The following is a 25,069-nucleotide window of genomic DNA, read 5'->3' as shown; positions in this document are numbered from 1 at the left end:
CTGATGTTGCTCGTTTTTAGTTTACCATATCGATCCTGAAAAATAACAACCTCATCTGGGTCAACTCCAGCAAGATTCATGATATCAGCGAGTTCATCTTTAGTCGCGTACTTTGACAGATCAACGTCGCCGGACTTTTTTTAACGCGTGAAGATCTTCATCCGTAAATAGCAACCATTATATTTTAAGATCTGTTTAAAACGAATCGGTTGCTTGTATAATCATGCACGACTTTATGTGGTGGTTTGGATAATTTTGATATAGCATTAAGTACATTAATTGCCTCACGGCCACATATTGGCGGATCTGTCATTGTTTGTGTGGGTAGCGTTGAATACCAAACTTGCGTGTGAAGTGGTGCGACATACTTGATAAATTCAATGGGGGGGAGCTAACCCGTATGAATCAAAATAAACGATTCCACGCGGATCAACCGCGTATGATACCCAATGAGTACCGGGTCCTGAATTCGAGTCGAGATTAATAATACCTGTTTCAACACTGTTTGGTTGTTTTGGTAATTGATCTCGCATAAAAACACCTCTGAAGTTTTTTATTTTTAATCGTTTAGCAGCATCAAGTAAATCAAAATTTGATGCTGGAGCATCTAACGTGGAAGCCTCAGACCTTTCCCCCAACGAGATCTCGGTAATCTTAGGCCGCGTCCCTTTTTATTGTATCCCTTTCCTATTGCTTTCTTTAGAGCTATTCCAGCAGCTGTTCCAACAGCACCTAATGCGGCTGCTTTTGCTACGGCTGGAGCAGCAGCAGCTATTAACGCTGAAATAGCCGCAAGAAGTGGAAATATACCACCTGTTTTAACCATGTCCTTGATGGTGCTCGGAGAAAGATGGAATTGAACTCCGGTTTTTGATTCTAGGGCTTTATTGAAATGTTTAATCTGATTATTTGTCAACGATAATTTGTTTGGACCACCACCAATCTGATCTCGTTTTAGTGATATTTTAGTTCCACATTTGTTGGCGTTTTTTGACTGAAGCTTTTTGACCTGACCGGGGTTCAGAGCAACATTAACATGACTATACGACATTTTTGTATAAATATATTTTTCTAAATAACATGATTAAAGATTTTCCACTGGTGCATCAACGACTCTCATTCGACCACTACCACCTTCAAGTAACATGGCTTTATCGCTGAATATGACCGCGATTGCTCTATAATCAGCACCACCTCCTGTATTTAACGCTGCTTTAAGATGTATATCAACGACAGAGTGTTTTGATAGATCAAGATGCTACAGCGAAAAATAATAAATCGGATACAAAATTCTGAAATCATGTTGTAATATTTGCAACCCAGTATCTACATTTTGATCACGTCCCATGAATGACATTAAACGATGATATACACGTCCTATACTATTTTGTTCATAATTTAGTTGCATATTCTCTGTTGGTTCTTGTTGTCTGTTTATCCGTAAGGAAATATCTGTGATACCTAGTTTATCAAATATCATATGAGAGTGAACTTGTGAGACTAATCGATCATGGCGCTGAAAAGCAATAAAAATATGTCGTGGTGCAGAAACACCTTGTTGTGATGCTATATGCCATGTAAACTGACCGTTAACGTCAGTCTGCATACTATCCGTGCTTGTTATTAACCATGACAACAAGGATTTACCACCAGTGTCCATGAAAGAAATCAATTTTTGCTCATCTGCGATCGTTGGAGTCATTACCGGCATCCACAGTGAAAGTTTCGATAATACTACTTTACCAACATCATCAAAAGGTCTCCACAGAGCATCGTTATCATCACTTTTTCTTACAAGAACAACCGTGTGTCTAGCTCCAAAAATAACCTTTCTAACATTTCTGCAAAATCCAGAAATATGTGATAGTGGAATTGTACATGAAAATCTTCTATTGGCTCCTAGCAACATATTTCTACGCGCTGCAAATCCCAGGTTGAAATTAGGATTAAAATTCATTACCACCGGACCCATATCAACATCTTGAGCAGCATTACTAGTTTTCTTTGGTGTTCCTATTATATATTGATCACTTTCAGGGTGATCAGAATTATCTTTCACAAACGTCATTGCGGGACCTGCTGATCTTGTATAATCATCAGAATATCTTGCTAATCCAATTATTGTTGTAGCAACGTCGACATTATTCTGAATTGATTCAATATTTTTTCCATCGATCATATATGTGGCGCTATTAAATAATGCCATGATCCCGTTGTTGACAAAACCAACTTTTCTGCATCTCCGTAATTAGTATTATCCGTTTTTACAATTGTACCTTCTACCTCAAGAAAAGCCTCAGCGGGTAAAAGTATCTACTTGTGTCATGAACTTGTAGTTCAATTCTTCCTCCACGTTGATCTGGTGTTCGTGCTTCATAAGAATAAAACTGATAATCACGCACAGACCCATCTTTAAGCACAGGTGCCTCCATATCAAATGCTGTGTCTGATATACGCTTGAACATTTTATCATAATTATTTTCGTCTAACACGAAGATTACCGGGTTCGGGAAGTTCCACTTCCTGATATCAAACTTGAAATAATATTCCCTTATTCACCGAGTCCTTGATCTGCTACGCCGCTAGTTTTTGATTTGCAGCCTGATTTATTATTCTACTGACATCTGCGGGCATCACTTCAGTACTCGGTAATTTTACTGGTGGCTATAATTTTCGTCGCAATAATCGTGCTAGTCTTTCTTTGATTACCAAGAAAGCCCTACCAGCAACATTAACAATTGCACCTGGAGCTTTTTCACGAACAACATCAATAGCCTTTATCGATAATTGTTTTGCAACAGGCGCTACTTTTGGGGCTAACCGTCTAAACAACCCCTGAACAACATCACCAAGCCCATCTCCGTAAATTGCTCTATAGGTTGGTAATCGCGAGTTTACTGCTCTGGCCGGTAAGGACTTACGATGATTATTATGTATGATCATCTTATTTAATTTGTTATTTATCTAACAACTAGTCACTGTAATCATCAACAAGTTCATCGATAAGTTCTCGGTAAACGCCGATATCCATGATACCACCTTGAAATAATCGCCGACAAATATCAGCTGCTTCATTAATTATTTCTGGTGAATTATTTCCGGCACGTTTTCCTCCTATGAGAACTTCTAACCGTGACACATCATTGAGGATATTATCAGGACAAACAAAATTATTTCCCACAGTATTCAGGGAAGAAAGACCACTTCCAGTAGCGTCGAAAGAATCATCGCCAGGATCTCTTTCTTTACCCAATGAACGTAATTTCTCCCGTTGTTTAGTTTCTATATCTCTGAATATTTCTTCTCTTTGTTTCCATTCTTCTTCTGTTTTTCGCTTCATTTCTTTTGCCATCTGCTTCCTTTTCTCTTTGGATGGTTTCAACATCATCTCTTTCTGCGGTGAAGAAGATTGTTCTTGTTCTATTTGTTGCAGAGTTGGAGGAAGTTGAGATGAAGGTTCCTGCTGGGGGAGTTGTAGTTCTTTTAGTTGTTCCAATTTCTCTCTATAAAGTCTTTTTACTTCTTCATTAATAATTTCATATTCTGGACCTCTAGCTTGTTTTTTGTTTCTATATACGCGATATATCCATCTAATAAGATTATCATCATTTACTTTTTCATGACGGGGTTTTAAAATGCCAGATTTATTAGGTATATTATGTAATATTATTTCAGGTAATTTTTCTCTTTTAATATTTCTAATATCTTCGACAAACCCTTTCCTAAATTTTGCAATCAATTCTACGTTTTCTTCTACTAGTTCGGGTTCAGGTGTATGTTCTTTCCTCACGTCGGCGACTTCAGTACGAAGTTTTTAAATACCTTCAAGTATTTCTTCACCAACAGGTGGAGGTTGAGCCGCAGCTATATCAGTTAGAAGATCTCGTAAAATCTTCTTTGTCTGTTTAGTTCTTCTTGCTATTTTTTCAGCTTGTGCTGCAGTTTGTTCTAATACTGGAAAAAAAACCTTTTTCCTCTTCTCATCTTCCTCCGCAATATCTCCCCATATAGTTTTTTCAACAACCGCTGAAGCTTTCTCATTAGCTGCAGTGACGGGTTTAAATAGTTTTTTAGTGTCCTCTTTGTACTCAACTTATGATTGTTGCTGCGCTTGCAAGTTTTCTCTAAATGAGTCTCTGACAGGAAGAAATTTTTTGATTGCTTCTAATCGTTCTCGAGCTATCCTTGCAGTATGAGATTCCGCATGTACCATTATTTTAATATAACAATTTTTTAATTAATATAGCAGCAGAGAGGGCGCGACCTCAATAAAGTGTTCACGTGGTAAAATAAACAATTCTACGAACAAAAAAAAAAAAGACAACGACGGTAAATTAACACCAATTTGAGAAATCATTTAGAAGATTTTATTTTTGCTTCAATTCGTGTCGACGCTTTTGGTTAAATCTGTCGACGCCTTTTTTTCTTTGCTCGTAGAATGGTTTATTTTTAGATTTTCGACGTTTTTCGATCTTGGTCTGTTCGCCCTCTCTGCTGCTAGACTGCTTCAACTTCCTCTATACACTGTGTCAGTAAGACACAGTGTACCGTAGATTCCAATAATTGTTACTTATTATCACACTGTATTAAATGCCTTTTCAGAGAGTTTGCCGACATTGTTTTATTGTGCATGACCTCGACATCACGAAAGAGTCATACTCAGAAATGCTGCAATAGTCAATTATAGAAACTGAAGTGCTTTTACATCGTCACTTTTCTATGGAAGATATTGTTTTAGAAATATATCTGAATATTATGAATCGAATATAATTCTTCTCAAGCGGATACATAATTTTCTATCAACATGCAAATCAAAGGCGACACAAGTATGATAAAAATAGGTTCTGTTTTAGATCGGCTGTCCAACCTCTCTGCTGCTAGTCTGAAGCGTACTTGTACCGCTCTGGCATGAAATACAAGACGTTTGTCCGGAGGATGGCTGATAAGTTCCCAAAACACAGGCCTGACAGAAGCCTAGGGGGTGGAGAGAAAAAAAAACCGCTGAGCAGAGGCCTATAAGTAGATATAATGACACGATTTGTTTCTTCAGATTGTGGATAAATTACCCGTATGCCCTTTCCCTCTTATGAAACCGATAAATGTTCATATCCAATGTATTGTGTACTTTCCTCTTGACCATGTATCTAAGTATGTGGGATTCCATACATGTATATGTATCTCTGACTTCATGAATGCTAATTTGTGCTATGAAACTTCTGTGACACACATTTGATAGGAAATGCTGCTTGAGTTGGTTGATCAATAAAGTACGTGTTGCTGTTTTAGCATTTATAGTGCTCCATCTTCTACTGTGCCTCTGTAATTCTCCTCTGTTTAATGTTTGTAGCTAGGAAGGGATAAGACTGCGAAAGGCGGAGCAATTCTGTACGCAATCTTACCTAGACTGAAGATCACTTTTGATATGCATGAAGGATGACTTGAGGGAATCTTTAAAGCATTTATTCTTGTGGCACGATAATGTCGAAAGGCTCTATTGCATGTCATGGGGAGAGGGGAATAATGTCAAGACTTGCGCGTGAGTTGGATTAAAGTGAGACAGGGCTACCTCTGGAGACAAGTCTGGATTATTGGATGGGCATCAGTTCCTACTGCATATAAGCCGATCGTATGCGCTGTCTGTGCATCTCTTGCGATCTGCCTTCATAGTTGTGGGAGAGGATATCTACTTGGAAATCTGATCCACCAGAATGAACTTTCCACAACGGGGTCAGATGTAGCTGTCCATTCCGGATCAACATCCATAGATAGTACCGTCTACTGCTACATCAGTGTTAGGAAATGCTGATGTTCTCCAAGTGAATGAATTAATTTAAATGTTGGTGAATGTATGACTGAGTGAATACACAGTGGAAGATCCTTTAATTTGAATTATGTCCATAATAACTTTATCCACAGGTGCCAAAACGTCCGAAATTAGAAGAAATATTGAATATGATAAAACGCGTAGAGATCGATTTGTTCTTGTAGCAACCATTACTCTCCTTGTAGTTATTATTATAGCAGCGACGACGATGATGAAATATATGTTTCAATTATAAAATAACCATGAAAGTGATAATGCCTCTGTTAATATCACCAACATTATCATTAACTATAAAATTGCACATTTATTTATTAACATCTTTATTTCTTTATTTAATTAGTTTTTATTTACTCTGTAATTATGCATTTAATTGAAAATTATTATTATTATTATTATTATTATTATTATTATTATTATTATTGCTGGTGGTTATTGTTTTCCTTGTTTTGGTTTTAACTTGAAGGATTGTTAAATACAGCATAATCATTGTTTTCTTGTTGTCGTGGCTGTGGTTCCAAAAATAATTATTGTGCTCACGGTGGTGATGGTTACAAGTGTATTAATTTACCTTAATTAATTGTTTTGAGTTGGGGTACTTCCATTTGGTAAAGAGCGCAGAACGTCATAATCTCCCCCATTCTCAAGCCAGCCTAGTGCACAGAATTATATCCGTCATCTATTCATCCGTGTAATATACTTATGTATCGTCTTAGACTGCTGTTGAGTTAAGGTTCACAAAACTGACAGTTTTCTTGTCTTTTAAATGGGGAAAATACTGCACACAGAGAATGACATTTAGCTGCCTTCCTTATGTTCCCATGGAATCAAATTAGGGTTAAATGTTTTAAATAATTTCTTCTCACCTTGGCCATATGCTCTTATAAGTGAATGATATGTAATATATGTAATGGATTTCATGATATCACATCTGTAAAACACTCTTTAGGGGCTGGTTGTAGTGCATACAATGGCTGCGTAGCTTTTAAAGTGAGGTAATATGATGTTCGGAAAGAGGTACTTTTCGACAGCTAACTAGCTGTCTCCCGGTACTAATTTCTTCCATCCGATACTCAAAAATGTACGCAAAGATAAATGAAACAATTTATTTTGGAAATAACACCTTTAAAGTGGCATACTTAATTTAGTAGCTGCAAGTTGGAGTTTTGTTGTTTTCATTATTCATTGTGTCCGTCTATATAAAAAAAACGCTGATGGTTGATTGGTATTGCTAAGTATGCGATAAATATCATAGCAATAAAATTACAATAATAATAAAACATGATATAGGTTGCATTTCCTAGTCAGATATGTAAAACAGGGAATTTAGCAAAAGCATAGAACCATTCTCTACCGCACCATCCGTGAGGCAAAAAGAATTAGAGGAAGGCAATGTGGTAAATGCTATTGAATAGGTTGGAACCCTGAGTACAGGAAGTCATTGTAAAAGAGGTTTCAGGTTTCAGTGAGCACTACAGATCAGATATTTAAAGTAAAATCAATTGCGAAAGGTATACGCAGGATCAAATAGAACCGTTCCATTTGTTTAGACGCAGTGTCTTATGAGGTTCTCCGGGCTACCATATGGAAATGTGTCTTTTCATCAGATATAATTTTACACAAATTTTGAAAATGTATTTTTAATAAATGGCTCAGATTTTAACAAAGTCTCACAGAAAATAAATGTTATATAATTTTACAAACTGTTGACTGATAACTGTTTCTGACAAATTGATAATCTCCTGTGGAAATATGAAATTAGCTGCATCAAAGGTAAAACTGGCACTCATGCTATATATGATACATGTTTTGGTCTACTACTTAGTGTACGTATATATAACACATATCCTTTCATAGTTACTTATAACGGCTTTATCAATGAAAGCATCATATAGTTAAAGCTCTGAATTATTCAGTTTACTAGCTAGACCATTGACAAAATTTACTGCAAATGTTTCTATACGTCTGCTACCAATCAACAATTTACATAAATAAAGTTTACATAATTTTTTCTCAGATACTTTTTCTAATATAGCTACCTTGACACTGTGTTGCCCCTGTTGTTGAAACGTAACCTTGTGGACAGGTAAAGCATTCAGTTCTTGCAGCGAAAGGTTGATATGTTCCGGATGGACAAAGTTGGCAAGACAAGATAGTTGTGCTGAAGATACTACCAGGAGTACATATATCTGAAAATGATGTAGCATGCTATTTAATGCGAGTCTGTTTTCTATAATAATTTCTTATCGACTATTTGAACAAAGAAGATTACTATCTGATGGAGTACATTTAAGAATGAGAATGGATCGAAAATAAGCAATGTAATACGTAAAGGAATTGATAATCTCTTTTCTTTACTTTTTCCACTTGCAATAAGTAACTCACCAGCGTATATAAAACACGAAAGAAATATTTGCTTGCAGTTTTACATTAATCATCCACGACAAAAATAATAATTAGTACAATGCCAATAATCGAAATAATGAATATCATTGTATCTGGAAAAGAATAATATTTCTATATCAAATTCATCAACAATATTTCTATATCAAAGTCATCAACAATATTTGCATCTATAGCATTTTCTCCAAACAATTTAACCAGAAAAAAAAATCTCTTCCACTAAATTCTTCCTTCTCTGCACTAATGGATGGATGTATTCCTGAAAATGTCTATGTTTCCTCCAAAATTGATTTTGTTGTAAAAGTTTGATGATGGAATAGATTCTCACATGGATAAGGATAATTGATCACTTATTCATTCAAATCTATAAAGAAATTCAAAACAAAAATTCTTCTACTGTTCTGTCTTTCTCATTTTATTTTCAAGTCAACCTCAGAAAGCTAGTACAAGTGAATAAAGAATGAAAAGCAAATTTTTAAGAAAATTACGTTTCTCCAAGAATACTTACCCGTTCAAATTAACGTTAAGTTATACGTCTGCTACCTCTTGAATTCATCCCAATTACAAGATGAAAAGTCATCTTTTTTATCTACTTATCATACAAAGGACAATAACTATTTTTTCTAAGCTGAGCGATATACCAACAAGGATGCTCACATGGCAGGATGGTTGGGACGGATTTTAAGTAATGTGATTGGGTCAATATTCTCGGAAAAATATAATTTACTTACAAATTTGCTTTCTCCTTCAAATATGTTTTCCGATCACATTAACGTTAGGAAAACAGGTAATAGTAGGAGGGAATGATGAGCATCCAACCTATACATCAGACATCCTTGTAGGGAATAATGGCTAGATTCCCCAAACAAACGATAACCTGTTTTACTAATCTGACAAGCAATACAGATACAGTCTATGGCTCTCCAAAATAAAAGGATTAAATTCATTCTCTTGCAAGGCTGTCTAGAAAAGAGCCAAGCATGAAGGTGGTCTTGGCAGTGGTTGAACACCTGCAACCAGTGAATGTTTGCCAGTATTTGGCTTGGCTGGAATCTTCATGGGCAGCTCCATTACTAGATCGAGTAAATCAGTAGCCCATAACATGCCCCCATTTAAGAGAGACTATCTGAATCTTATTGCTGTTCTGACCCCACAGCTTCTGGATTAGTTTTGGTACCAGGAATGTTGAAGGGTAGGCAAAAGCCCACAACCCCTTTTGATTGAGGGGACATGAAACGGGGCACAATATGCGCCAGCAAGTTCACCTGGAAGTGTTCATAAAATGATGGCCAAGCAGGATTAAGTCCACTACCACACTGAAAATTTGGAGCATTTGCAAGAACTCTCTTGCTGAAATCCAAGTTCTGTTGGAAACAGTCTCGATGAGTTCGATTTTCCATACCATGCGAATATGAGGAAGCTGTATGAGATTGAGGAAGGTGAGAAACTTCATACCCACATGTATAAATGCTGGGATGCTTGAAAATCAGACTTTTCCCATTTCAAGAAAAAACCTAACTGATTCAAAAGTGATAGAAAATTGTTTCTGTTCTAAAGGAGAAAAGAATTTACCATATATTTCTGAAGGTTGTCATCCCAGAATGTCTCTCACTGAAGAAGTCCACCAAAAGCCATGAATTTGGTAAAAGCCCATGAGCCAAAGAGAAGGACTTGAAACTGACAAAATGTGCCGCAGTAAGCAAAACAAATACATTTCTGTGATTCAGGATGGATAGGGGCATATAAATATACATATGTCAAATCAAGATCAATGGCATACTCACCCCTTCTGATGAAGACGTATCAATCTCGCCATTGCCATCTTGAATTTCAGTATTGGGGAGGCGACTCAGGTTTAAGATCGGCCTCAGCTTGCAGTTCACCCTCTAAATAATAAAGAGCCTGGATAATACACCATAGATTGCCGTTTTGCACAATCTCAACTGCCCATTTGTTGATGAACAACCTATCTCCTGCTGTAGAAAATCATCCCTCTCGATCTGATGGTATGTCCGCAAAAAGGAGAGAAGGGAAAGAGAAAGAGGATGGATAAATGAAATCTGAAGCCCATCTAAAATCACTAGGAGCACCCACTCCTGAGGAAATAGGGTGACCCAGTGAGACTGAAATTTCAAGAGTCAGGTGCATATCAGTAGACTGTCTGCAGGAAGTGGGGTTGGCAGGTCAACATCTTGCATTAGGAGGCTTAGTGGCAGGGAAACTTTCTTGCCTTCCATGTAAGGTTGCCTCCTATGCTGGTTAGGTAGTTGCTAATGGACATTAGGCTGGGACCTGAACTGAACGTTTGACTGCAAAGATTACTCCATGGCCCTCCAATCGTCCTTCCACTGTGGCAGGGGCTTACTGGACCTAAAAGCCTGAGCAGTTGTGATGGTTAGTTGGAGGAGCAGTTCCTGAGCTGCCTGCCCCAATGTCTTTAATGTAGCCCCCTAGAGTAAAGATGAACCAAACAGGATCATCCATAATGCTATGTATGATGTGGCTTAAGCAATGTAGTGTGCAAACATGTGTCACATTGTATAAGGTCGAGATTTGCATCAGCAGCAGTGCATTGGCCAGGGAATGGTGACTGCCCTTTTAATAAACCGAGCAAGACAATTAGTCAATGGTTTGTTCACCCATTTATGATGAAGTAACTGTTACTTATGATTGTATATGTCACAGTTTAGCTTGGGGGGGGGGGGGGGACCAGCAGCATCCCCAGAATAGCCCATAAGAGGAGCTAACTTATGATAAATACTTACAATATCAACTTTATCTTTGCAAGACTTATTTCTTTTGTTTCTCCCTGTGGCTATTTATTTTTTGTAGAACTACAGTCAAAACCTCTTCCGGCCACATAGTGCACATGCTCCGGGAAAAGATGACATATATTTTGTGCATACTAAATAAGACTCATGTGTATCTTCATTTGCCTTAAATTTCTTGCATTGTTTGCACCAGGTCAACATTTTATACTCACACGACACAAGAAGAGAGAAAAGAAGCATAAATTAGCAATTCAGCATGTTACGAAGTTGTTAATACAACACCTGTTATTAATGGAGTGAGCAAAAATAGTGTCATGCTAAACCGAGAAGAAGCGTTCACAATACAGCATATTGTACACATGGCCAAAATTAGACAAAGTTTATATAAAGTGTCAAATTCACCTACACTATGGAAACCATGTTGAAACAATGTGTACAACCTGCAGAAGAGTGATTCATAAACACAATAAATTAAAATTCTGAGGTGGATGGCTAAAACTCTTCACATATTGGCGTGGATTGTCGCGTTGGTATCCATACAAAGTTGACCATATGGAACCGAAGCTAACAATTATAGATACCTGGTGTTTGGCAAGAGGAGGTAATAGGCAAGAGTTGTCAATCTTTGCCTATATAAGATAGACAAAAAAGACAAATTTTCATATTTGTAGTAGGGCTGGATTCAAGAAGTAGGAGGCTTATATTCTAAAGTTAATATGATCGGGGAAAGTATTTGAAGAAGAAACTATTTCTGCAAGCCACGATAAATGGATTACACCAGATTTATTGAAGACATAAAAAACTTGCACATATTGACATGAAAATAGCTTAGGCAATATCTTCCTTTCCTTCCTCACTGATCTTTTGTGGTCATTCTTATTGCCAACTTACTATAGCATACAGTGGAACCGGTGAAGTAGGTGGTTTTATTTGATGCACAGTTCAAGCAAGTCTGTTGACCTGAAATAGGCTGATACTGACCAAGTGGACAATCTGCACAAATTGCTGTATTTGTATTTCCTGTGTGGTATTTGCCTGGTAAACATGGTACTAAAAGAAAAAAAAAGCCATAATTACAAAAATGTCTATCGAGTTTTCCAAGTGACAAATACGACTGAAGATTTTATTTTATATCGTTTAGAATTGCACCAATTACATTCAATTATGTTTAATTATACAAATTACATTGACAATTTTAGTCCTTAATAACTACATGAGGAAACAGCTATATTGATATTCACATGCTACTTTTTTAGTCTGCTTATGTTACTTTACTTCCTAGTAGATTTATTAAATGTTGTAAAATATTCCAAACACTATGTGCTTAGATCATTAAATAACAACACAGTCTTTTCATTTTGGAAAAGTTCTATCCAGATCGTATCAAGCTAATAAATGCTATAATATTATTTATTTATTATATTATATTATATATATATATATATATATATATATATATATATATATATATATATTATTATATAATATATTATTATTACTATATTCTATGACCTGTGTTTTGATTGGTTATCTCACCAAAATTATTTTTTGCTAAAACATTATATTGCTGTCTCATGCTCAAGTGAGGATGATATTAGATTTGAAAGCTGTCCAAATCTCTGATGTCACTTCTCCCTATGAAGACATAGATGTGAGTGATGTCAGAGACTCAGACTTTCAGATCCCTCTTCAACAGTCCTTAACCATACATTATGCATTATTTATAAGTGACAAAATGTTTCTTTTCAAATTATCTGTACGTTTGTCCGTGCACTTGGTCTTGTTTCAGTTTCTCCTTTTATCTGTTTTTACCCATGTTTCAAATAAATATGATGGCATTGAAGCTATCAGAGAAATAAATAATTTCGCGAAGTTTTGATGCTTATCTTAATTTTCTTCTCTGATTACATTAATACATTCCAATTATTCTGATTCCTATCAGCATCATAATGAAGGAGCTAAACAAAAGACTACTTTTGATTAACAATAACTTATTTAATTTAGTTGGTATACATTTGAAACTTCATTGATTATCGTAATAATATTAAAGCAGAAAAGTTCAAAATGTTAAAAATCATCTAATAACAATTTTAACTTCTTTCGGTTCCTGCAAATATTTACCAGCTCTGAATTATTATTCATCTTCGTGGTATTATTATTCATAGTATTATTAATATTATTTTATTATCAACATAATTCCTCTACAGCTTTTGAAAATACATTTAAAATCTTTCTAGTTACCTAGACAATACAAATCAGAAGGTGCACCCATTAACAGAGTAATCCTTCCAGATCCACACAAATTGCAAGACGTTGAATTGCTTTGATCCTGGTAGAATCCTATTTCGCATTGCCTGCATACGTTATTTGCGACATCCAAGTAGGATCCGGCATTACATACAGTAACTAAAGTAAATAAAACAATAGAGCAAGGTACAGACAGTGCCCATATCTAATCACGATTGATGCATGTATGCATGTATAGTATTTCCAATCAAGAACCTTTTACTTCATCAAAGCTAGCTATAACATGAACAAAGTTCTAAAATCATACATGAATCATTACATAGCTAGGAGTGCCTAAAGATAAAATAGGCATATACACGAGTTACTCAATTTAAGCAAGAGGAACAAAAATTACAAAGCAAGATATTTATATAATTTTGACAACAAATGGTGCTTGTAATCTAAACTTAAAATTTATCCTAATATAGTTCATTACCTTGGAAACAGTCAGAACTCGAAGCTGATCCTATTTTATTTGTGGTTTGACCTATTGGGCATGAAGTGCATGTGCCCTGGCCTGTTTGACTTTTATATGTGCCAATCGGACATGGGATGCAGAAAGACTGTCCTGCATAATTCTGATACTGTCCGACCGCACAAGGCAGACAAATATTGATCCAGGATTGGACTGGTAGAAACCAGCAGGACACTGGGTACAACTTATCTGCCCTTGTGATGCAGAGAATGTTCCGATACTGCACGAAATACAAGACGTGGCATTGGCGATGGGTTGGTATGTACCCACAGCACAGGTCTGACAGACAGATCCTCCAGGTGGAAGATATGAACCTGCAGGGCATCCTGTTGCTGTTGATATGATGATCAAACAATGGGATTATAAATTATCAATGTTATCAGAATAGATGAACAATTTTGTATATTTACCAAAGTTCATCAAACATAATTCACTAACTAAATGAAAACTGGATCTTGTAGTTAATTTCACAGACACACACATTATTTATATATTGAAAGACAAAGACTGCATGTAGTTCTTGCTTCAACTGATTTCGTATTTGCATTCTGAAAGAAAACTTTTGGATTTATTTCTTATTCTTTTTGCATATGTATCTTCCTTAGCTATAAAAGCAGCAAAGGAAAGTTTAGCGACGGCAGAAGTATTGTAGACATTGTTCTTTATTGTACTGACTACTCTTTCTCCACTTCACATTCAGTTGCTTTTTTGCCATCCATATAGCTTTCCAATTTAGGCTGCCATTGAATTTGTTTTTGTCCAGTTATAAAATCATTCATTAGTACTCAAAAAAAGATAAATGGAACTATTTGTATTTCTGTTTTCCACAAATAATTAAAATATATTCTATTATGTGCAATGTTATGAACACTATTTCTATAAACAAATCTGATTTTGTGGTTCCGTTTCATAAAGATGTCCAGTTATGTTGCAGATCAGCTATAGTAGCATCATAAGTCTAATAACGAAATATAACGTTAGTAGGCCAACAAGTAAAACTTTGTTGAACTCAGCTGGCTATGACAAAAGATCCTATTATTTTTTTCCTCGCATTTGGTACCTTTTAGCCATATTTTATGGTAAATAAAAAACATTTGTGAGAACTGAAATGCCTTTATTCTATAGTCATCTCTGTCACATTTGCTTAAATTCTGTCGAGCTGGTATGTTGTTCATTTTCGAAAGCAGTGGTTTAAAGGTTTATCTATGTTGGAAAGTGCAGTGTTAATGGAAAGGGAATGTGCAAAATCTTTTTTTAATATAAAATTTAAATGTTCTATTGTTTTCCATTTAATTTGGCCACTGAATTATTACATCTGCCACAACAAAAATTTAAAGTTTATATAAATAAAAGCAACAGGAACACATATATCATAATGATGAAATGATCGTTATAAACTATTTTGACAGTAAATAGATTTGAGAAAACAAAAAGAAAAAGATGAAAAACGAAGCTTCAATAGTTTGACACCAGAAATATGGACAAATCCAAACAAAATAAACTTAATTCTGAAGAAAAAAATTATCACAGAGCACAACTTTTAAATGATAGCATAGAACACAGAGCCTGTTTATATAATATAAAATATATATACATGTTCCATAAAAAGACATAAAAATTACTTTGAGCTGTGGATAAACATTCCATGATTTAAAATATTAAGGGACTGCAAGATTTGAAAATCGGAATCAGCAATGCCCAATATCGGTTACAATTGAAGATATAAAATAGCGGGAAAATAATGTATTTCATGCAATTGATGCTGCAGAGTACTCACAAATACATTGCGTTTGAGACACAGATGCAACTTGATTGGTTGAGGTTCCAGTGGGGCAAGATAAACAGAACGATTGCTCATTATTTGGCTGGTAGGTGCCCAGTGGACAGGATTGGCAGCCCCCACTTGAGTCTCGATAAAAGCCAGAAGCACACACAGCTGGAATGCGAAAATTTGCAACATTTCAAAATAATTCAGTCACCAATTTTGAAATCAAGGATTTAACTCCCTTATGTGTTCACCTCCTATTTCCTTTAGCACATTATCTGGAGAAAATACATATTAAAGAAAGGTTAGTTTCATTTCAGATATCTTTGTCTACTTCTAAGGTATGAAAATGCACAAAATTATATTTTCAATTCATATTTCAAAGGTAAGTAAATATATTTTTAAAATTCAGTTTTTGATCACATTTGACTTTCAAGTGTTAATGCAGAAGAAACATGCCCAGCGGGTTACGTACAAGCAATAGATATGTACAATGCGAGGAATTACTATTGTACTAGCAAATAATAATAAATATTCAGTTAAGAGGATATCATATTCATTCATTCACATATGATTTGTATTATAACACAAATAAATCATGCATTTAGCAGAGGCATTATATTAAATGTAATCATGTACATATTTAAGAAGCAATAGATTACACAAAAATTCACTGATCGTTTCCTCATGTTGTTTTATGCGATTAATTGCTTCATTCTGATGGGGCACTGCATAACCAGGAGAATGTCCCTAACTTTGTGAATGAAATATGTAATAATGGTTGAAAATAAGTACATTAGTGCGTAATCTACGTACATACCGACACACTGTATAGAAGAAGTGGAACCTGTCTGAAATATATGCCCAGTGTCCCAACACTTACTAGACTGTTCTAAATTACAATGATTGCCTTTTGTTATTATTTAAATAAAGGTGAATAAAGACTTCATAATTTATAATAAGTTTACCTGGAAGACCAGGCTGTACTATAATATACAGTACTTAGACAGTGGAAATCATGCCACGCGCCACTTCAATCCTTGTTTATTCCCAAACAGATCAGACGCATATTTTGCTTTATTCATTTTTTTGACCAAATCACATTGTTGCAGATAACACTTCAGATAGTTGTTAATAGCTGTTTCATTTACATTGATCCACGTGCTCACGAGTTACTCTTTTTCAATGATATAAGCAATGCTACAAACTGAGGTAATCTTTATGAAAAGGTACATACATTCGATTGTGCTAGGCATAACCAGGATAAACATTACATGCTCATTAAAGAATGGCAATAATAAAGGCTAAAATTCTGAATATAGATCAACTAAGATCATCATCAATCTATTTTACTTTTGTGTTTTGCCTGAACGAAATCATAATTTTCCACATAATGGAAAGCTGGATACTTTGGCATCTCCTTTGTTTATAACTGGCGGATTTGTCTTTTTTCTTTGACAGCAATACAGGCCAGTAAATCATTAAACTTTGAACTGGCTTGGGTTAAGGGGAAATTTTGACTGGCAACAATACAAGTATGATTTATAATTGCCTTTCATTCCATAATATTAGCAAAATTGCCGTAGTTTTGTAAAATTGTGGGGTAAGGTTGCTTACATCAAAGCAAACTTCACTCAGTTTTTATAATATTAACCTAATTTTCTAAGCATTATTTCTGAAACTTCATTATTGTATTTTGTATTTATCATTAAAGTTTAGTGCAGTGGTGCTCTTGATTAAAAACCATGGGATGTACTTCATTCTGCAGAATGTATTTCATTCAGCACTTTCAAACCTACAGTGTACATGAGGTGAATTCATTATGTATATATGCTCATTTGTCTCATTGCAAGCATTTAATCAAACTCTATTGTTTTTCATTGTTGTTATACTGGGATAACATTTTAATAAGTTAGGTATTTGAAATTTCAAGGCAAAATAAAAATGCACAAACAAACAATAATTGAGTCAAAACAAAGAGGTAGTGTTAGAGCAACCAGCGCAGGCTCAATTCTTGTCATCGTCTGATCAAATTATACACAATTCTGAATTAGGTAAAAACAATAAGAAAACAGACAATAAAATAAATTTCTTGATTTCTTAAACAAATTTATACCATTTTCATGTAATAATCATACATGCCAACCCCGAGAGAGTTATACGCCAAAGTTTTGCTAAGGTAAGTTTGCCAAAATAAATGTAGTTAGAACTTACCGCGTGCATCTTGTAATGTCATCTCAGACTTTTAGGTCAGCTTAAAAGCGGGTCATGCACTCTTTAGTGTTTATACCTATTCAGTTTGGGGAGGTCAGCTTATATGCGAGTATATACAGTAAATAAAATGTATTCAGGTAAAGTTGGTTTATTTTAGTCCTTAGCTATTTCAGAATAATGAGTTCTGTTCACGCAGTGCTGTATGAGGTAAGTGCTTGCTCAAGTTCTCTGGCTGTGGATTTTCAAGCACAACCAGGGTACTTGTATAGAGTAACTATACTTGTTTTATCACAATACAATAGATTTCGTCAGCAAGTGGCTCGCTTTACGCGGTGGCAATCTTCAGTTGTTTTTTTTAATGGGGAGTTGTAGAACTCTGTTGGGTTTTGTGCATCCTGTATACTGCTGTTCAGGTGACATTGGCTCGGACAATGACACTGGTTAATTCACAGTGAGAGACTTAAAATTTCGGACCAACTGGTCAGCAGGAAATAAGGAGGCTCTTGAGGGATAGGAGGGGTGGGCCATGTGTGGTGGAACATTGATAAATCGAAGAGTTGTATTACTTGAAATACATTGTCAGCTGGACACTACAGGCTACATTATTCTATTTTTGAATCATTATTATATCAATATCATTCAGTATTACTATATGAATGCAATCCAATCCCAACCCAGCTTTACTTCGGTTACAAGGACATTCAAAATGTAGATTGGAAAATTCTCTAATACAAATTAATGAAAATAATCAGCAGCAGCACCCACAGCACCATATTGTAGTAATTATGCAAGCAAACCAATTAGCTTCTAGATATTTCAGAATAAATTAGAAGTATCTTGATTTTATTAACTGCTATGGTATGTATTCAAAATTATTTTCTACCCACCAACACACTGTGCTTGAGATGATGATGCAGTTTGGTTGGTTGTGGTCCCACTGGGACATGCAATACATGAGGACTGCTCCGTATTTGGCTGATAGGTACCAACTGGACAAGATTGGCAACTGCCATTTGTGATCCGGAAGAAACCTGAACTACATATAGCTGCATGGAGAAAACGTGTAAGATTTTACTACTTAATTTTTGCATTTGTGAATTTTGAAATCATTTCTTCCAAATAATGCGTGTTTGTATATTGTTATCCAAACAAATATTCGCCTGAAGAAAATCATTAAATTTAATGTAGATTTTTAGAGGCAACATATTATGCAGATTAATGACTATAACAGAGCATTTAATATTCATCAATCATTTCATCCTTCGATTTTTAGAATAATTGTTTCACAAGTCGAATTTTACTGGAAAATCAAAACAATTTCTCAAGATTTAATGAATACAAATTTTTAAATGTTTGATAATAAGAATATAACATTGCAGGTCAAGGTATATGAATTCATTACCAACACACTGTGCAGAGGAAGTGGAACCAATCTTAAGTGTTATTGCACCAGTCTGGCATGAAATACAAGAAGTCTGTCCTGAGGATGGCTGGTATGTTCCTATAGCACAGGCCTCACAATTTCCTACGCTGTTGATGTAAAACCCCGCTGTGCAAATGGCTATTAATAGATAAAATGAAAAGATTTTGCCAGATTTCAGATAAAATATATTTGTGATACATACATATATATATATATATATATATATATATATATATATATATATATATATATATATATATATATATATATATATATATATATATATATATATATATATATATATATATATATATATATATATATATATATATATATATATATATATATATATATATATACATACACTTTTAAAAATATTTGCATTCATGGCCAGCTTCTCTGTGCGATTCTACATTCTAAAGGCCATGAATTGCACTCACCAAAACACTATGAAATGGAAGCTGACACCTGGCTAAATAATCAAATAAGGGAGAAATTTGTCAATGAATTTGAGTACAAATAATAATTATATTTGCAATCATACAAACTTTCAGAGTTTTCTGAACTGAAACGTGAAAATAAGTATAGAAAGGGTATGAAGTAATGATGAAAGAAAATGAAAGAAAGCATACTGAGAAAGAAAAGACAAAAAAGGAAGAAAGCATTTTCAAGTTAGAAACATAAAAAGATGACATATGCAAATAAAAGAAAATAACATGATTGTAGAGATTCAGTTAGGCTGCGTCATATGTAAGTAGTTCTGAGACTTCTAATATGGCAAATATTTTTATACAAATTCAGTCAGTAGCTTGTTTGATGACATCCAGTTATTAATGAAGAATCTATGACCAATTCAAGAATGTGAAACAAAAAAGATAAATAATGCTTTAAAGGATAATGCGCTAATGGTTAACATAAGACACCATGTTATAATGGTTGTTAACCATTTGCTTCCCGTATAAAAATCAAACCCTCTTACCTGTGTGTCCCATACGACGTTCACAACATCATACCCTTACTCCCCATAAAAATCACATAAACCATAAAGCAACGTCATCTTCAAAAAAAATTATTCTCGCATTCCTGAAATAGCCTTAAAATAACCTAATCATCTCCACTAAAAGTCTGCATATGTTATTAATGCCGGATTACCGTAAGTTATTATTTGTCATTATGTCATGTTTTTATCACTGCAACTTTTGCTTTGAAACTTTAAACATTAATATGTAAATACCAACATCAGCATACATGGTGACATTATTTTTGAAAATATTTAACTAAAACGTTTCAATGCCGTTTTCGCGTTATATTCTTCGTAATATCAGTTAGAAGTCACAAGTGAACCTGACAAGAAGCAGAAACATAATAATGGTGGACATCGCATTATCTAGGCAGTACCTGTTCATTACACAGACTGTAATTATAATTCATTTGGCATATACATTAAGGAATATATAAAATTCATAAGAAACATGATATAAACATTCTATGATTAAATATTTAGCTATTTAAAAAAATAGTAGTCCGAAATATATTACACAATGCGATGTTGTATAAATAAATGTGGTATATAAGGTCAAGGTTATTATTTTATATCACTCATTTTGTAATGATAATAATAATGATGAGGACTTTGTATAGCGTCTAATCTTTAGAAGCTCTAAGCGCTTTACAACATTAGACAACACTTATAAGATAAAAAAAACATATATAATGATATGATTACAAAAACAAACACCATGAAATTAGAAAACAAAAATCATGCTGAGAATATTTAAGGTAGGAAACATTATTAGGTCTTTAAGTTTGTTCTTGCAGTCGAAATAAGTGAGTTTTGAGAGCACTCTTGAATGGGATCACTGTGTCTTTTTGTCTAAGTTCAGTGGGCAATTCATTCCACGTTACTGGGCCCTGGTCTGTAAAAGAACGCTGTCCATATGACTTTGTTTTCATAGTGGGAATAGTGAGTATACGATTGTCAGAAGAGGAGCGTAAGTATCTTGCTGGTGTGTACACATGGGTGAGGTCAGATAGGTATGTTGGACTGGAGTCTGTCAGTGAAACGTAGCAGACAGAACAAATTTTGTGTTTGATTCTGGATCGAATGGATAGCCAGGAAGGTGTGCTCTGATCGTGGTACTCTAAATATGATCTGAGCAGCTGTGTTTTGAACTTTTTGAAGTTTCTGGAGTAGATATTGAGATGATCCAGACAGAATTGAGTTACAATAGTCCAGTCTTGAAAGTACTAATGAACACACAAGTGTTTTAGTGGCATCAACTGAAAGATATTTGCAAATGGAGCTGATGCGTCTCAGTTCAAGATATGCAGCCTTGGATATGTTCACGACATGTGTGTGTAATGTGAGAGTACTGTCCAGAGTAACACCTAGGTTTCGTACTGATTGTGTGAAATTAATGTTGGTGTTGCTGATATTTATTGTTTGATGTAAAGAATGTGAATGAGAAAGTCTTTGTGTTGTGATCAGAATGGCCTTAGTTTTATCATCATTCATCTGCAGTTTGTTACATGTCATCCATGATTTCACATCAGAAATGCACTTCTCTACACCTTGGATGGTAGCATCAACTTCAGTTGGGTGGCTAGATTTGTATATCTGGGTGTCATCAGCGTACAATTGGTGAGGCACTGCATGATGATCTATAACACTTGAGAGCGACTGAGTGTATAGAATGGAGAGAACAGGTCCATGAACAGACCCCTGTGGAACACCACAACATAGATCAACTGGGCTGGAGTGTATTCCATTTGCAGATACAATTTGTGTCCTGTTGACCAAGTAGGACTTGAACCACAGTAAAGCTGGATCATGAATGCCAAATACATCATGGTCTATTGCGTCAAATGCTGCAGACAAATCAAGGAGGGTGAGGACTGTAATCTTTCCACAATCCAACGCAGAGAGAATATCATTAACTACTTTTAGAAGAGTAGTTTCAGTACTGTGGCAAGGACGATATGCAGATTGTACATTGCTAATAAGACTGTTTGAATTCAGATGAGATACAAGCTGGGATATAATAACCTTTACGAAGATTTTTGTTATGAATGTGAGATTAGAAACTGAGCGGTAGTTCTTTAAATCGTTATGGTCTAGTGTTGGTTTCTTCAACAAAGGTTTTACAATGGCAGTTTTGAAAAATGATGGGAAATCCCCGGATCTGAGAGAGGTATTAATAACATCAGTTAGTGAAGGCAATACTGGATCTAAGCACTCAAGCAGCAGTGATGTTGGAATCGGATCACGTTCACATGACTTTGGTGCACTCTTCATCAGGATTGTACATACGAAATCCATAGAGACAGGTTCAAATGCTGCTAATGGTTGCCGCTCAAATTCTGTATCCCAACTGTATGGTGACGACGAGTCAATTGAATCTGTGGTGTCAAGCTTATCTCTAATGGTTTGTACTTTGTCACGGAAGAAATTTGCAAACATGTCCGGATGTTCGACTGGAAAGAAGGTAGTTGGAAGTGGTGTAGATTTGTTTCTTGACATTAGCTTGTTAGTAATCTCGAAGAGCTCTTTGCAGGTGGAACTTTCCATGATCTTATTAGTGTAGTGGGTTGATTTCACAGCATGGACTATATTTGCTACATTCTTCTTAGCGGCTTCATCGATTTCCTTATAAATAGTCAGTCTGGTGGAAAGCCACAACCTCTCAGCTTTACGGGATGGTCTCTTTTAGCAGTGCGAAGCTGGTCCCTAAAACTGCTATACCATGGAGAAAACTTCTGAACTGATACTCAGCACTTGGTAGCTGGGGCATGTTTATCGAGCAATGAACGCAGGCAGTTATCGAGTTGTTCTGCTGTAGGAGATAAGCAAGCTGTTAGGTTTGCTTGGATGTCATGCATTAGTTTGGTTCTATTTATAATATGGAGGTTTCTCTTAGTAGCAGATAAAGGTGGAGGGTTAGGGACTGATACGTCAAGATGGCATATAATGCAGAGGTGATCTGATGCAAGGTCATGGGATAACAGGGAGGACAGTAGAATGTTATCATCAGGTCTATGAAGATTCCAGTCTATAATGTGACCATGTTTATGGGTGGGTTGGTTAACTGACTGTTTGAGGTTGAAAACATTAATAGAATCTAGGAGTTTTGATGTGTTTGGGTTTCCGGGACAGTCAAAGTGAATGTTGAAATCTCCAAGAATAATTAGGTTGCCACCTATCGAATTTCCATACTCCAGGAGATTCGGAAAAGAGAGTCAGCTTGTTTTTTCTACTAGGAGGAGGGCGGTATAGGCAGAAAAAATGGACTTACCTTTGCTCCAGTGTGAGTGTGGTTTGGACTGGTTCAAACGATGTGTGGTCGAAATTGAATGTTGTGGTGTACTGATAATAACATAACATAGCCAAGAAAATCATATCTAACAAATAGAAAATAATATTACCAGTAAATACTAATTATTACAACCTATAATTATCAGTAACAATTTTTTAACATAATTCAAACGTGAGTGGTCATATTAAGAAAAGCCCTGTCTCTAAAAATAAATGCACCCGCACGGCATGCGTGGCGCCATTTTATTCTTGGTGATTCAGTTGGATATAGGACTCTATTTCATGCAAGAATGGACTTTAATGATTCATTTCATCGTCGAATCGTACTGTTATGCCGGAAATAATGAAATTAAGCATAAAAGTATTGATGTTATTATATCTTTGGAGCTTGAAATTAGTCGTACTTTACGTGTGACTAATATTCTAGGTGTTTCAAGCGCAATTCAATGGCCTTCACAGAAACATATTTTATAAAGTTATTCATTCACTTGGCCTGCTTTGCATACATGGCCTTATTCAAGGTTATTAAACATGTTTCATAATGAGTTCTTGTTATTTGTCATTAGTGATGTGGTTAAGGATATGTAAATCTATCCGGTAAGGCCTAAACCTGTGAGGGGAAAAAAATCTTACCTAATCATGTTTCATTTCACTGAAGAGCTGATCTCAACTATAAATACGAATTATTTGGCAAATCACTTGTTATCAGACTTCATGTTGAGGAACAAAACAAACAAACATGAGAATAAGAAATAAATATCTACAGTTGTATTGGAGCACATCACAGCTACTTCTCTACCATCATCATGCTTTGATGAAACAGGCTGTGACATTCTATGTAGCATAGATGGACGTTGCAAATGACACAGCCAAATTTAGTTTCTTTTCGTCTTTTTTCTCCATGCTTGGTATGGTATTTACAGGTGGATTTTTTCCTTTTAAGTTTCTGCAGTCTGTGTGTCTCAATATTGGCCTGTGTCACTTGGGCTTCATATTTTCGATGCATGGCAACCTTCCTGCGCAACCTTCCTGCATCTGAAACTTCCTATGAGCTGCTTTGCCAAATTAATTTGAAAATCTAACTGTCTGAATCGTTTTCTTCTTTCCTGACTCTGAGGATGACTCTCCACCATTGTTATAAAACCATTGATTATACATATATTTATAATTAAATGAAATATATATCGCCACCATTTCTTTGATGATTGTCCAACTGGATATTTGGCCCTGAGTTGGTCACATATATCAACCCCTCAGTAGTACTGTTGGTACTTTGTGATGGCCTTTGGACAGTTAACCAGTCGCACTGTCCCATCTTTCTGTTTCCTGTTAGCAACATCAATGATGGTTGGGTCTGCTGCTGTGGATAGGACTGTCACTGGTTTCTTGTCCTTCCACAGTGTGGCTGTCATGTTTCCATTATGTCTGATTAAATGGTCTCCTTGCTCCATATATGGTGGATATTTAAATTCCTCTGGAAAGCCTTTATGGTTTTTCCTCATGGTGCCACATGCATATATACCATGCCTCAATAAACTTCGTACCAGTCAAATGGATGTAAAAAAGTTATCAAAATATATACGATAACAGTTTCCTCTC

The 25,069-nt window shown here is 35.4% G+C and overlaps 1 protein-coding gene across 1 annotated transcript in view; it reads right to left on the bottom strand.

Annotated features, from left to right (window-relative positions):
- Positions 1 to 25,069, bottom strand: part of LOC149802770 (adhesion G protein-coupled receptor L3-like) — a 123,287-nt gene that overhangs the window by 85,166 nt on the left and 13,052 nt on the right. The window contains exons 3-8 of the mRNA XM_089952198.1: positions 19,138 to 19,296; positions 18,623 to 18,781; positions 15,534 to 15,692; positions 13,237 to 13,401; positions 11,887 to 12,045; positions 7,861 to 8,010 (exon numbers count right to left, since the gene is read on the bottom strand). Coding sequence (XP_089808324.1) covers positions 7,861 to 8,010; positions 11,887 to 12,045; positions 13,237 to 13,267 — 340 coding nt within the window. The 5' untranslated portion in view covers positions 13,268 to 13,401; positions 15,534 to 15,692; positions 18,623 to 18,781; positions 19,138 to 19,296. The remainder of the gene's footprint in view (positions 1 to 7,860; positions 8,011 to 11,886; positions 12,046 to 13,236; positions 13,402 to 15,533; positions 15,693 to 18,622; positions 18,782 to 19,137; positions 19,297 to 25,069) is intronic.

The sequence above is a fragment of the Sinohyriopsis cumingii genome, chromosome 3 (genome assembly GCF_028554795.1).
Source record: "Sinohyriopsis cumingii isolate HCF-2022 chromosome 3, ASM2855479v2, whole genome shotgun sequence".
NCBI classification, from domain to species: domain Eukaryota; kingdom Metazoa; phylum Mollusca; class Bivalvia; order Unionida; family Unionidae; genus Sinohyriopsis; species Sinohyriopsis cumingii.
Note: the sequence above shows the minus strand (reverse complement) of the source record. Positions and strands in the feature narration are given on the sequence as shown.